Source organism: Ctenocephalides felis, unplaced genomic scaffold (assembly GCF_003426905.1).
Source record: "Ctenocephalides felis isolate EL2017-DRISC unplaced genomic scaffold, ASM342690v1 CF-g0.4_SCAFFOLD_03571, whole genome shotgun sequence".
Taxonomy (NCBI): Eukaryota; Metazoa; Arthropoda; class Insecta; order Siphonaptera; family Pulicidae; genus Ctenocephalides; species Ctenocephalides felis.
In genome coordinates this window covers 60,650,592-60,663,342 of record NW_020539725.1, presented here as the reverse complement: position 1 = coordinate 60,663,342, position 12,751 = coordinate 60,650,592, and the positions used below count along the sequence as shown (strand labels likewise).

At 30.6% G+C, this 12,751-nt stretch overlaps 1 protein-coding gene across 1 annotated transcript in view; it reads left to right on the top strand.

The window, feature by feature from the left end:
- Nucleotides 1-805: 805 nt before the first annotated feature.
- LOC113386417 overlaps nt 806-12,751 on the top strand; it is a 26,171-nt gene continuing 14,225 nt past the window's right edge. The window contains exons 1-5 of the mRNA XM_026624198.1: nt 806-898; nt 5,071-5,224; nt 6,377-6,512; nt 6,897-6,994; nt 7,331-7,461. Of these exons, the coding sequence (XP_026479983.1) occupies nt 806-898; nt 5,071-5,224; nt 6,377-6,512; nt 6,897-6,994; nt 7,331-7,461 (612 nt within the window). The remainder of the gene's footprint in view (nt 899-5,070; nt 5,225-6,376; nt 6,513-6,896; nt 6,995-7,330; nt 7,462-12,751) is intronic.

The following is a 12,751-nucleotide window of genomic DNA, read 5'->3' as shown; positions in this document are numbered from 1 at the left end:
TATATATATATATATATATATATATATTATATATCATATATCGTATATTGTATTTATAATGTGATATGCAAATACTGGATTCCCCATAAAACTCGTTTCTGAGAAACTTCTTTTTAATGTAATGACGTACTCGCTAAGTGGCCGACGATAATTTTCGAAAATTTATATACAAACATTAAATATTAAATGTTAAAAAACGTAAACTTCTTATAATAAAAATCCCAATACAATTGTAAACATGTAATAATGCATTTTTGCAAATTTAGGCTTCCAATTCGAGATATCATCAAAAATTTCCCAGTTTTTCACTTATGCAACTAGCCAACGGTCAAAATTCCTACTACGTATATTTCTAATATTACTTTCAATTTATAACATGACATAATATATATTTGTAATAATAATGATTGTAGATTCTTCATAACTATTTTCTAGTGACTTGTCCAGAATTTTTCTTTGCAAAAATAAATTAATAACAAAAATGTTGTGTTTTGTTAAGCTTGCTCTGTTATATTATAATAAGATAAGAGAGCCAGTATAAAAAAGCGGATTATTGGGAGTTTTTTTAATATTGGGGTCACCAATTATGGACTATTAATAAATAAAAAAAAAATAAAACACTTTGATTCGATATTTAAATATTCCGTAATTTATATAACTGATAACAAGCAAGCAAGAAACTTTTATCATAATGACTCCAATATCAATAGTTGATGTCAAATGTCAAGAAACTTGACATAATTTATAATAGTTTTCTTTACGAACGCACAAATATTTATACGAATTTTATTTTATTATTTCCAGGATGTTTGCTGATAAATTTGGTGCTGTTTTGGCTTTGGCTTCAATTTTGGTGGCTACGACACAAGGACAATCTTTAGATGACCTTATTAACCAAGTAAGATAAAAGATAATGTAAAACCAATTTTGGCAATTGATGGTAAAAGATTGCTGAACTTTATTCACAAAAAATCCTGAAAAATCGATCTTTTTTAATGATCCTGGAAAATTTATTAATTTAGAAATCTATTTTTTGGATAGAGTCTAGGAAAATTGATTGAACCAGGAATTTATTTATATAATTTGTTCTGGGGTGTATAAAACAGTTTATATGTAATTTTAGAAAATTTTATCTAGTTTCTGCTAAGCTAACTAAAATAGAGTGTCCTGAACATTTTTTTCGAGTTATTTAAAGAAATGTAAAAAAATGTCCGGTAAACATGTTTGGACAACTTAGAGCAAAAATATACACGAGTTTACATTGGATTTATTTTTAAAAAATCTAAAAGGCTATATGGAACTATTTCTAAAATAATGAAGTAAATTTTATCCTGTTTCTTTTAAACTAAATAATGAAGAGTGCAAAACAATTTTTTTGAGTTAATTAAAAATACTTAAAGAAGTGTCCCGAGTCTTTATAAGATAAACTTAGGGCAATAAGTAAAAGGATTTATTTATAAAATACTATATTAAACCATTTAAAGGGGAATGTTAAATATTTTATCAAGTTTCTGCTAAGCTAATATATTTTTTTTAATTAATAAAGAGGCTTTTTATGAATATCCATAGTATTTTATGAAATTCCGAGGTTTTATATTTATACTAGCTCTACTTGTGTTAAAATTAGAGTTGTTGTAATTTTGACCAAAGTTTTGGATGAATATCAAGATTTAACTATGAGAATAATTTAGAGATGACTGTACTTATAATAATTGGTAATTGATAATAAAAGATTGCTGAACCTTATTCAAATCCTGAAAAATCGATCGATTTTTATGATCCTGGAAAATTTATTAATTTAGCTCCTGTTTGTGTTTCATTCAAATGTTGTCCAAAACATTTTAAAAAAAAATCTTTAGGATTTATTAACTTTTTGGGTATCCTTATTTTGTTCTTAAATCCAGCAATAGATATTCTTGTTTCCATATAAAGTTACCAAAATTTGGTTGAGAAAAATCTTTGATCTTCATTTTTTACCTCTTGCACAAAGTTTTGGCGTTTTAATAACTTCATCTTACAATTGTCCTTATCCTTCATCAAACACTCCTGTTTCCATATAAAGTTACCAAAATTTAGTTAGGGAAAATCTTTGGTCTTAAATATATTTTTCAAAATCTTGTTAATAAAATCATAAAAATTTCAATTTGCCAAATTTCTTGATTTAATTTAATTTGCAAAATAATTACCTGGTCAGTGAAGTCATTTTGCTAAATTCTTTGCTCGTCAGAAGTGTCCTTTTTTAATATGAATTAAGTTTCACTTTGCTCGTTCTAGAGTCCTTTCTTTTATAAACTTTGCTTGTCAGTGGAGTCCTTTTTTATCATCCAATGTGCAAAAAAACTAGCTCGTCAGTAGAGTCCTTTCTTTTAAATACTTTGCTCGTCAGTAGAGACATTATTTTAAATGCCTTGCTCGTCAGTAGAGTCTTTTTTTTATAAATACGAGTTAAATTTCATTTTGCTTGTCAGCAGAGTCCTCTTTTTAAATGCTTTGTTCGTCAGTAGAGTCCTTTTTTATTGTCTAATTTGTAAAATATCTAGCTGGTCAGTGGAGTCCCTCTTTTTAAATCCTTTGCTCGTCAATAGAGTCCTTTCTTTACTTGATTCGTCAGTAGAGTCCTTTTTTTATAAATACGAGTTAAATTTCATTTTGCTTGTCAGCAGAGTCCTCTTTTTAAATGCTTTGTTCGTCAGTAGAGTCCTTTTTTATTGTCTAATTTGTAAAATATCTAGCTGGTCAGTGGAGTCCCTCTTTTTACATGCTTTGCTCGTCAATAGGGTCCTTTCTTTACTTGATTCGTCAGTAGAGTCCTTTTTATGAATATGAGTTAAATTTCATTTTGCTTGTCAGCAGAGTCCTCTTTTTAAATGCTTTGTTCGTCAGTAGAGTCCTTTTTTATTGTCTAATTTGTAAAATATCTAGCTGGTCAGTGGAGTCCCTCTTTTTACATGCTTTGCTCGTCAATAGGGTCCTTTCTTTACTTGATTCGTCAGTAGAGTCCTTTTTATGAATATGAGTTAAATTTCATTTTGCTTGTCAGCAGAGTCCTCTTTTTAAATGCTTTGCTCGTCAGTAGAGTCCTTTTTTATCAAACATTTTGTTAAAATAACTAGCTGGTCAGTAGAGCCCTCTTTGTAAATACTTTGCTCGTCAATAGAGTCATTTTTTAAAATACTTTGCTCGTCAGTAGAGTCCTTTTTTGAAATACGAGTTAATTTTCACTTTGCTCGTCAGTAGAGTCCTTTTTTATCATTCAGTTTACAAAATAACTAGCTGGTCAATAGAGTTTTTTCTTTTGAATACTTTACTCGTCAGTAGAGTCATTTTTTAAAATACTTTGCTCGCCAGTAGAGTCATTTTTTTAATTACTTTGCTCGTCAGTAGAGTCCTTTTTTCAAAAACGAGTTAAATTTCATTTGCTCGTTAGTAGAGTCCTTTTATCATCTTCTTGGTGACTTTGTATTTCCTAATTCTCTTAAAAATCCAGCAACAGACATTTCTGTTTTCACTTAAAGTTACCAAATTTTGGTTGGGACTTCTATTATTCAAATCTATCAGATCATCAACCAATTTGTGGGTTAGTAGAGTCCTTTTTTCATCTTCTTGATGACTTTGTATTTCCTAATTCTCTTAAAAAATCCAGCAACAGACATTTCTGTTTTCATATAAAGTTACCAAATTTTGTTTGTACTTCTATTATTCAGATGTACCAAAATATTAATCAATTTGTAGGTTTCTGCAAGTATTGCTTGTCAGTAGAGTCCCTTAAGTTCTTGTCCAAATTCAATTTGCTAGTCAGTAGAGTTTCTAGAAAAGTTTCCAAATCTAATTTTAATTTGTTCGGTTAGTAATAAAAGCACCTTTTATTAATATTTTGCGAGTTCGTTTTCTATCAACATTTTCATCGAGTTTGAATTTATTTTGCTCGCCAGTAGAGTCCCCTTTCTTAGATCTAATTTTAATTTGCTTATCGGTAGAGTCTCTTTTTATAAATGTTTACTATGTTCTTTAATTTGCTCCCCAGTAGAGTCCTTTATCAATATTTTTACCGCGTCTATGTGTAATTTGATTTTTTTTTTAAAGTTTAGTCTAGACTTCAATTTGCTTGTCAGTAGAGTCCCTTTATTTCTTGTCCAAATTTAATTTGCTAGTCAGTTGTCATCTACAAATTATTCTCTTAATCCAATCTTGACATCCATCCAAAACTTGATAAATATTACAACAACTTGACCAGACCTATTTTTGTTCCCAATTACAAATTTAATTCTAAATATTCTGAAATTAACCTTGTTTTGTTTCGTGCACCTTCACGGCCTATTGATCACGATCATCAATCGCATACTAAAATTGCAAAACGAATATAAAATTAATTAGTACACATAAATAATGAATACTGGGCCAATTAGCCTTCTCCACAAACAAACCTTTTTTACTACACCAGCTTTTTTTAATTTTAAACTCAGTTTGCTCGTCAGTAGAGTCCTTTTTTTATTTTAAATTCAGTTTGCTAGTCAGTAGAGTCCTTTTAGCATTTCTAAATTTACTTTGCTTGTCAGTAGAGTCCATTTTTGTTTTTAAATTCAGTTTGCTCGTCAGTAGAGTCCTTTTTTAATTTTAAATTTAGTTTGCTCGTCAGTAGAGTCCTTTTAGCATTTCTAAATTTACTTTGCTCGTCAGTAGAGTCCTTTTTGTTTTTAAATTCAGTTTGCTCGTCAGTAGAGTCCTTTTATCATTTCTAAATTTACTTTGCTTGTCAGTAGAGTCCTTTTTTGATTTTAAATTTAGTTTGCTCGTCAGTAGAATCCTTTTAGCATTTCTAAATTCAGTTTGCTCGTCAGTAGAGTCCTTTTATCATTTCTAAATTTAGTTTGCTTGTCAGTAGAGTCCTTTTTTGTTTTTAAATTTAGTTTGCTCGTCAGTAGAGTCCTTTTTTGTTTTTAAATTCAGTTTGCTCGTCAGTAGAGTCCTTTTTTGATTTTGAAATTCAGTTTACTCGTCAGTAGAGTCCTTTTTTATTTTTAAATTAGTAAATAATAATGATTGGATTTATCAATGCCTTTTATCTTTTAGGTCTTCAATAACAATTCTGGCCCAACTGACAAAACAGGAGGCACTCAAATTGGAGGCGGTCTTATTACAGCTCCCAACAATGGAGGTGGAGGCGGAGGAGTTCAGCCTAATAATAATTTTGGACAAATAACTGGAGGAGGTGGAGGACAACTCGGTAAGTACCCATAGTAACAAATTCTGTGACTGGTATTGGATAAAGGACAAGGAATGTCTGCAATTGTTGAACAATTTAAGGGGCAAGAATTCTGTTATCATAAGATTTTTCACGGCAAATTGATATACATTGTCACAGTTTCACAGTAAGAAAAAAGCGTAATAGCCTTGCCATCACAATGCTATTTTATGAGGCAGAATTGCCAGGTAAAGATTCTTGTCACCATAGATATTAAGTAGTATCAGATCATCAATCAATTTGTGGCCTTCTGTAAATATTGCTTGTCAGTAGAGTCCCTTTTTTGGTACTTCTTGCGTCAAACTACAATCATCTCCAAATTATTCTCTTACAATTAGTCCAATCTTGATATTCATCCAAAACTTGGTCAATCTTGACAAAACAATTGCCTTTGAGGAGAAAAATATGTTACATCTTTTTTTATTTTCCATGAAATTTTTTTGTAATTTTGGATTAACAATTCAAAGAATGCCGCCAAGCTAAGCACAGTATAAGTGAAAATGTCGCACAGAATTATTTGCAAATGCGTTTAGACTGTGACTATACGGGAGCACTTTTTCAATTTTGTGTAAATTAAGCAACTTAGGTATTTTTTTGAAATTGAATTCGAAATGAAATGACGATTGTTAATGTTCCGGAGATAAATTGATTCATGATTTATTATTTACATTTGATTTGCTCAGATATAACAATAAGATAGCAAAAATAATGAAAGTTACAGTATTTGTAATAATGTATTTGAATTTTTCGAATATTTCATTACGGTACGGAAAGTTTCAGCAATTTTCCTTAAGGCACGATGCCATACACCATTAGTTTTATTTATTATTGACCAGATGTGTTTTTGTTCTTAATTACAAATTTATTGACTATTGACCAGACCAGATTCAGATTTCAATTTCTCTAATACAGATATGTAATTTATAACCTTGCTCTCATATTCCATTCTGTTTCTTGTTGTCTTTGTTTGAAAAAAAAAATAGATTCTTTATTATCAGACAAAAAGTTAGACATAAATTGTAGATAGATCTATGAGCCGGTTTTGCCTCACAACATACCAATGTTATGGCAAGGCCATAACAAGACCATTCTGATACTGAATTAATTAATTCCAGTATTTTGATGTTTTTATAGATAATCCTAATCAAGGAGGCAATATAGACATCGCTGGAGGCGGTGGAGGCACTTGCAATGGTGAATGTGTTCCTTACTACTTGTGCAGTGCTAATAATTCAGTCATCACAGACGGTGTTGGATTAATCGATATAAGGTATTAAAAATACTTTAAAATATTATTAAATCATATCTGCATCTTGATCTTGATTTGTCTTAGTCTTATTCAACCTTTGCTATCATCGTTTTATTATTAACCACTACCTCATCTTCATCAAACTAACCCACCAAACCCATCATATCATTACAGGATTTTAAATTATCTACGATTTGGTCATCTGAGATCAAGGTAAGTCTTCATACCTCATCCATCATTCAGGCATCATTAAACTGCAAAAAAGTTTAATTTACCTCATTTATCTATCAGTAGCCAATTTTAGACAATTTTAGCAATTTATTTATCTCTATTTTCCATTTAGAATCCAGGGTCCATGTGAAAGTTACCTCGATGTCTGCTGTGGGGCAACCGAAAAAGTTGAAGAACAATAACTCCTGCACCACCACGTCCTGGTACACCACAAAAACATCCTCCTGGCTGCGGATACAGGAATCCTGAGGGGGTTGGATTCAGGATTGTCGGTAAGAAAAAGAGACTTGCTCCAAAATAGATCTAATTTTGTAATAATGGACAAGGAATGTCTGCAATTGTTGACCAATTTAATTTTCATACCAGTTAATAAGTTTATTTGGAAGAAACTTACCAACAAATCAATTTTCCTAGACTTTATCCAAAAAAAAAATAGATCTGTATAATTGGTAATTTTCCACCCAATATATTTTTACCCCAGACTTGTGTATCGTTGGTCAATGTCTTTTAGTTCAATTTTTTTCTACATATATCCAAAACCAATTGGATTTACCACACAAGATGTTTTACTAGTTATTTAATATCTGTTTATTACTATTATTTCTTAGGTGACAAAGAAGGTGAATCTCAGTTCGGCGAATTCCCATGGATGGTAGCAGTTTTAAGAGAAGAAGCCATTGATGGTAAAGCTGAAAGGATCAACGTTTACCAATGTGGTGGATCTTTGATACATCCTCAGGTAATTAGAATAAATCATATTATTGAAAGAAAAAAAGAGACCTCTTGTTGTTATACTTTCCGTCTAATAAATTCTTGGACAATGAGTAAGGGCAAGTGTTTAAATTACTTACAAGTAAGTCTTAAATTACTACAGTTAGGTTCGAGCTGTCAATTATTCCAAAAATAATAGTTCTGATTTCTATTTGCTCGTCGGTAGAATCCTTTTTTATCAACATTTTTATCCCGTTTATGTGTATATTGATCGTTAGTAAAGTCGCTCTTTTCATAAAATTTAGTCTAGACTTCAATTTGCTTGTCAGTAGAGTCCCTTTATTTCTTGTCCAAATTCAATTTGCTAGTCAGCAGAGTTTTTAGAAGAGTTTCAAAATCTTCTAGAGTCAGTAGAGTCCTTTTATTAATATTTTGCGAGTTCGTTTTATATCAACATTTTTATAGAGTTGGAATTTATTTTGCTTGTCAGTAGAGTCCCTTTTTCTAAATCTCACTTTTATTTGCTTGTCAGTAGAGTCTCTTTTTATAAAAGTTTATTATGTTCTTTAATTTGCTCGCAGGTAAAGTCCTTTTGTCTATAATTATTTTCTTCATGTCTTTTTTTTAAGTTTACTCTAGACTTCAATTTGTTCGTCAGTAGTGTTTCTTTATTTTTTCCCCAATTTAATTTGCTCAGTAGAGTCAGTAAAGTTTCAAAATCCAATTTCAATGTGCTCGGTCAGTCAAGTCTTTTTAGTGAATGTTTTATTAATATTTTTCGCATGTTTTTTTTTTCTATTAATGTTTGAATATATTTTTCGTATCAGTAGAGTCCCTTTTTCTGAATCTCATTTTAATTTGCTCGTCAGTAGAGTTTCTTTTTTTATTGACATTCTCAATTGCTCGTCAGTAGAGTTCCTTTTTGTATTAAAATTCTTATTTGCTCGTCAGTAGAGTCCCTTTTTGACTTAAATTTTTAATTTGACATTTGCTTTTTCTATTGACATTTTAATATGCTCGTCAGTAAAGTCCTTTTTTCTATTAAAATTTTTATTTGGTCGTCAGTAGAGTCCCTTTTTGTATTAGAATTCTTATTTGCTCGTCAGTAGAGTCCCTTTTTGACTTAAATTTTTAATTTGACATTTGCTTTTTCTATTGACATTTTAATATGCTCGTCAGTAAAGTCCTTTTTTCTATTAAAATTTTTATTTGGTCGTCAGTAGAGTCCCTTTTTGTATTAGAATTCTTATTTGCTCGTCAGTAGAGTCCCTTTTTGACTTAAATTTTTAATTTGACATTTGCTTTTTCTATTGACATTTTAATATGCTCGTCAGTAAAGTCCTTTTTTCTATTAAAATTTTTATTTGGTCGTCAGTAGAGTCCCTTTTTGTATTAGAATTCTTATTTGCTTGTCAGTAAAGTCGCTTTTTGACTTAAAATTTTAATTTTCTCGTCAGTAGAGTCCCTTTTTGACTTAAAATTTTTATTTGGTCGTGAGTAGAGTCCCTTTTTGTATTGGCATTTCTATTTACTCTTAAATAAAGTCCTTTTATGTATTGGCATTTTTATTTGCTCGTCAGTAGAGTCCCTTTTTTATTTTCAAGATCTGAATTTAAATTTGCTCGTCAGTAGAGTCCTTTTATTTCTTGTCAAAATTTATTTGCTCAGTAGAATCTTTTTTTATAAAGCTTAGTCTAATTTTTAGTTTGCTTTAAACGTCTTTTTTATATTACTCTCAAATTTAAGTTCATTTTGCTCGTCAGTAGAATCCCTTTTTTATCTCAATGTATTTATTTTATATTTTCCTCATGTCATGTGCAGCAAGTTATCAACTACCTTCATATATTATCAAATTATTAACTATAGTTACTTCCACTCTATAGACCAATATAAATCTTTTTGAACTTCTACCATCAAAACTAGTGGTGTATGGCATCGTGCCTTAAGGCAAATTGCTGGAACTTTCCGTATCGTAACGAAATGTTCGAGAAATATTGAAATTGAAATCTGAGTTATTTTCGATAAACAAAACTTTTTTTTTGAACAAAACTATTTTTTTGAAATAATTTTTCTTCCAACTTCAATTACCATCATCAAACGTAATTATTTTTCTTAAATAACGTAAAAAATCCATTATAATTTACAGACGCTTCTCAAGAACGAATAAAAGATTCTCCTTACATTTTGATAATTAGAAACTACATGACTGCGATAAATTTTAAACTAGCTGTAAGTGGAATTCTGTCTTAAGGCAATTAAGGCATCGTGCCTTAAGGCAAATTGCTGGAACTTCCCGTGCCAAAATTATTATTTTTTTAAAACGATTAACATTTTTGAAAAAATTTCACTTCGAAAAAATAAGATTTTTTAGAAATTTTAAATCGGACAAAAAATTACTTTTTTTTGAAAAAAAAATTTTTTTTAAAAAAAATTTTTAAACAATTTTTTTTATAAAAATTTTTTTTTGGAAAAAATGTTATCTTTATTTTGATATATTTTGAAGATCTGAACTTTTTTTCAAAGCAATCATACTGCTTTAACCTGCATAGAGACAAATATAAAGCGCGTAAGCGCCGCGTCGCTGTCTAACGGAAAAACAATGGTACGGAACCCATAGGAATGTAAACAAAACTTATACTTATTGTTAAAATCTCAATAAATATCTGATAATTTGATATGCATATGTCTAATGTCTAATGATTATTGTTGACCGCCAAATTATTTTTTTTTAGTTTTTTTTACTAGATCTCCGAAACCGCTAGACCTATCTTCATGAAAATTTGATCAAATCTTCATCTTGTTAATACAAGTAAAATGTTTTTTGAACTATACAAATCGGACGCTCCGTTCTCTTAAAAACTGAGTTACCGTTTTTGGCCCTTTTTGCCCCATATCTTCGGAACGGCTAGAATGTTTTTTGAATTATTCAAATTGCTTCATCCGCGTTCCCGAAATCGTCGACGAAAATTTGTATCCGAACACACACACATGCACGCACACACACACACACATACATCAATTTTCTCCAACCTCTGAAACGTGAAGATATATAAAAATTTTCATTTTCGATTTTTGTGCGATTACTATAACTTTACCCTACGGAAAGTTAATTATAAAAAATCATTTATCATCTCCAAATTTCCACAAAATTGAAAAAGTGCTCCCGCATAGTCACAGTCTAAACGCATTTGCAAATAATTCTGTGCGACATTTTCACTTATACTGTGCTCAGCTTGGCGGCATTTTCACATTTTTCAATAATTTTCACAAAATTGGAAAAGTGCTCGTGTCCACACAAACAGTCTAAACGCACTTGGGTAAACATTTGTACCAGAGTGGCGCTTAGACTGTGCTTAGCTTGGGTGATTTTTTGAATTTTTAAATCCAAAATTACAAAAAAAATTTTTTGAAAAAAAATTAGAAACAAAAAATTTTTTTTTCCAAAATCAATTATTTTGTTGAAAAAAGCAGAAAGTTCTTTGAATCATTTAAATCGGACGCTTAGTTCTCTCAAAAACAGCCATTTATTTTAAATTTAGCTCTGTATCTCCGAAACCTATGGGCCTACATTTGCCAAAAACTAATCAGCACATCTCCCTATCAATAGGAATCGAATGTTTTTTTAAACCATTCAAATCGTTTGATCCGTGCGCCCGAAAACGTGGACGAAAAAAAACGGACATACAAAACACACACACACACACACACACACACACATCCATTTTTTCTGAAGTATGCCAAAATGTTCAGAAACCTTCAAAACGTCGAGAAATGTAAAAATTTTTGATTTCGATTTTTGGACGATTACTATAACTTACCCTACGGGAAGTTAATAAAGTAGTATGTGTTGGTTCACATATATAACCTTTTATTAACTTCCCGTAGGGTAAGTTTATAGTAATCGTCCAAAAATCGGAATTGAAAATTTTTACATTTCTCGACGTTTTGAAGGTTCTGAACATTTTGGCATACTTCAGAAAAAATGGATGTGTGTGTGCGTGTGTGTGTTTTGTATGTCCGCGTTTTTTTCGTCCACGTTTTCGGGCGCACGGATCAACCGATTTGAATGGTTTAAAAAACATTCGATTCCTATTGATAGGGAGATGTGCTGATTAGTTTTTGGCAAAGGTAGGCCCAGAGTTTCGGAGATACAGAGCTAAATTTAAAAAAAATTGCTGTTTTTGAGAGAACTAAGCGTCCGATTTAAATGATTCAAAGAACTTTCTGCTTTTTTCAACAAAATAATTGATTTTGGAAAAAAAATTTTTGTTTCTAATTTTTTTTTTCAAAAAATTTTTTTTGTAATTTTGGATTAAAAATTCAAAAATCACCCAAGCTAAGCACAGTCTAAGCGCCACTCTGGTACAAATGTTTACCCAAGTGCGTTTAGACTGTTTGTGTACTGGAGCACTTTTCCAATTTTGCGAAAATTATTGAAAAATGTGAAAATGCCGCCAAGCTGAGCACAGTATAAATGAAAATGTCGTACAGAATTATTTGCAAATGCGTTTAGACTGTGACTATGCGGGAGCACTTTTTCAATTTTGTGTAAATTTGGCAACTATTTTATTTTTTTAAATTTGATTCGAAATGAAATGACGATTGTTAATGTTCTGGAGATGATAAATTGATTTATTTATAATTAATTTTCCATAGGGTAAGTAATCGCAAAAAAATCGAAAATGAAAATTTTTATATATCTTCACGTTTCAGAGGTTTCTGAATATGTTGGCATACCTTGGAGAAAATTGATGTATGTGTGTGTGTGTGTGCGTGCATGTGTGTGTGTTCGGATACAAATTTTCGTCGACGATTTCGGGAACACGGATGAAGCAATTTGAATAATTCAAAAAACATTCTAGCCGTTCCGGAGATACGGGGCAAAGTGCAAAAACGTAACTCAGTTTTTAAGAGACCGGAGCGTCCGATTTGTATAGTTCAAAAAACATTTTACTTGTATTAACAAGATGAAGATTTGATCAAATTTTTCATGAAGATAGGTCTAGCGGTTTCGGAGATCTAGTAAAAAAAAACTAAAAAAAATAACATTTGGCGTCAACAATAATCATTAGACATTAGACATATGCATATCAAATTATCAGATATTTTATTGAGATTAACAATAAGTATAAATTTTTGTTTACATTCCTATGGGTTCCGTACCAATGTTTATCCGTTAGACGGCGACGCGGCGCTTACGCGCTTCTATATTTCGTCTCTATGCAGTTAAAGCAGTACGATTGCTTTGAAAAAAGTTCAGATCTTCCAAAATATATCAAAATGAAGATAACATTTTTTCCAAAAAAAAATTTGTATAA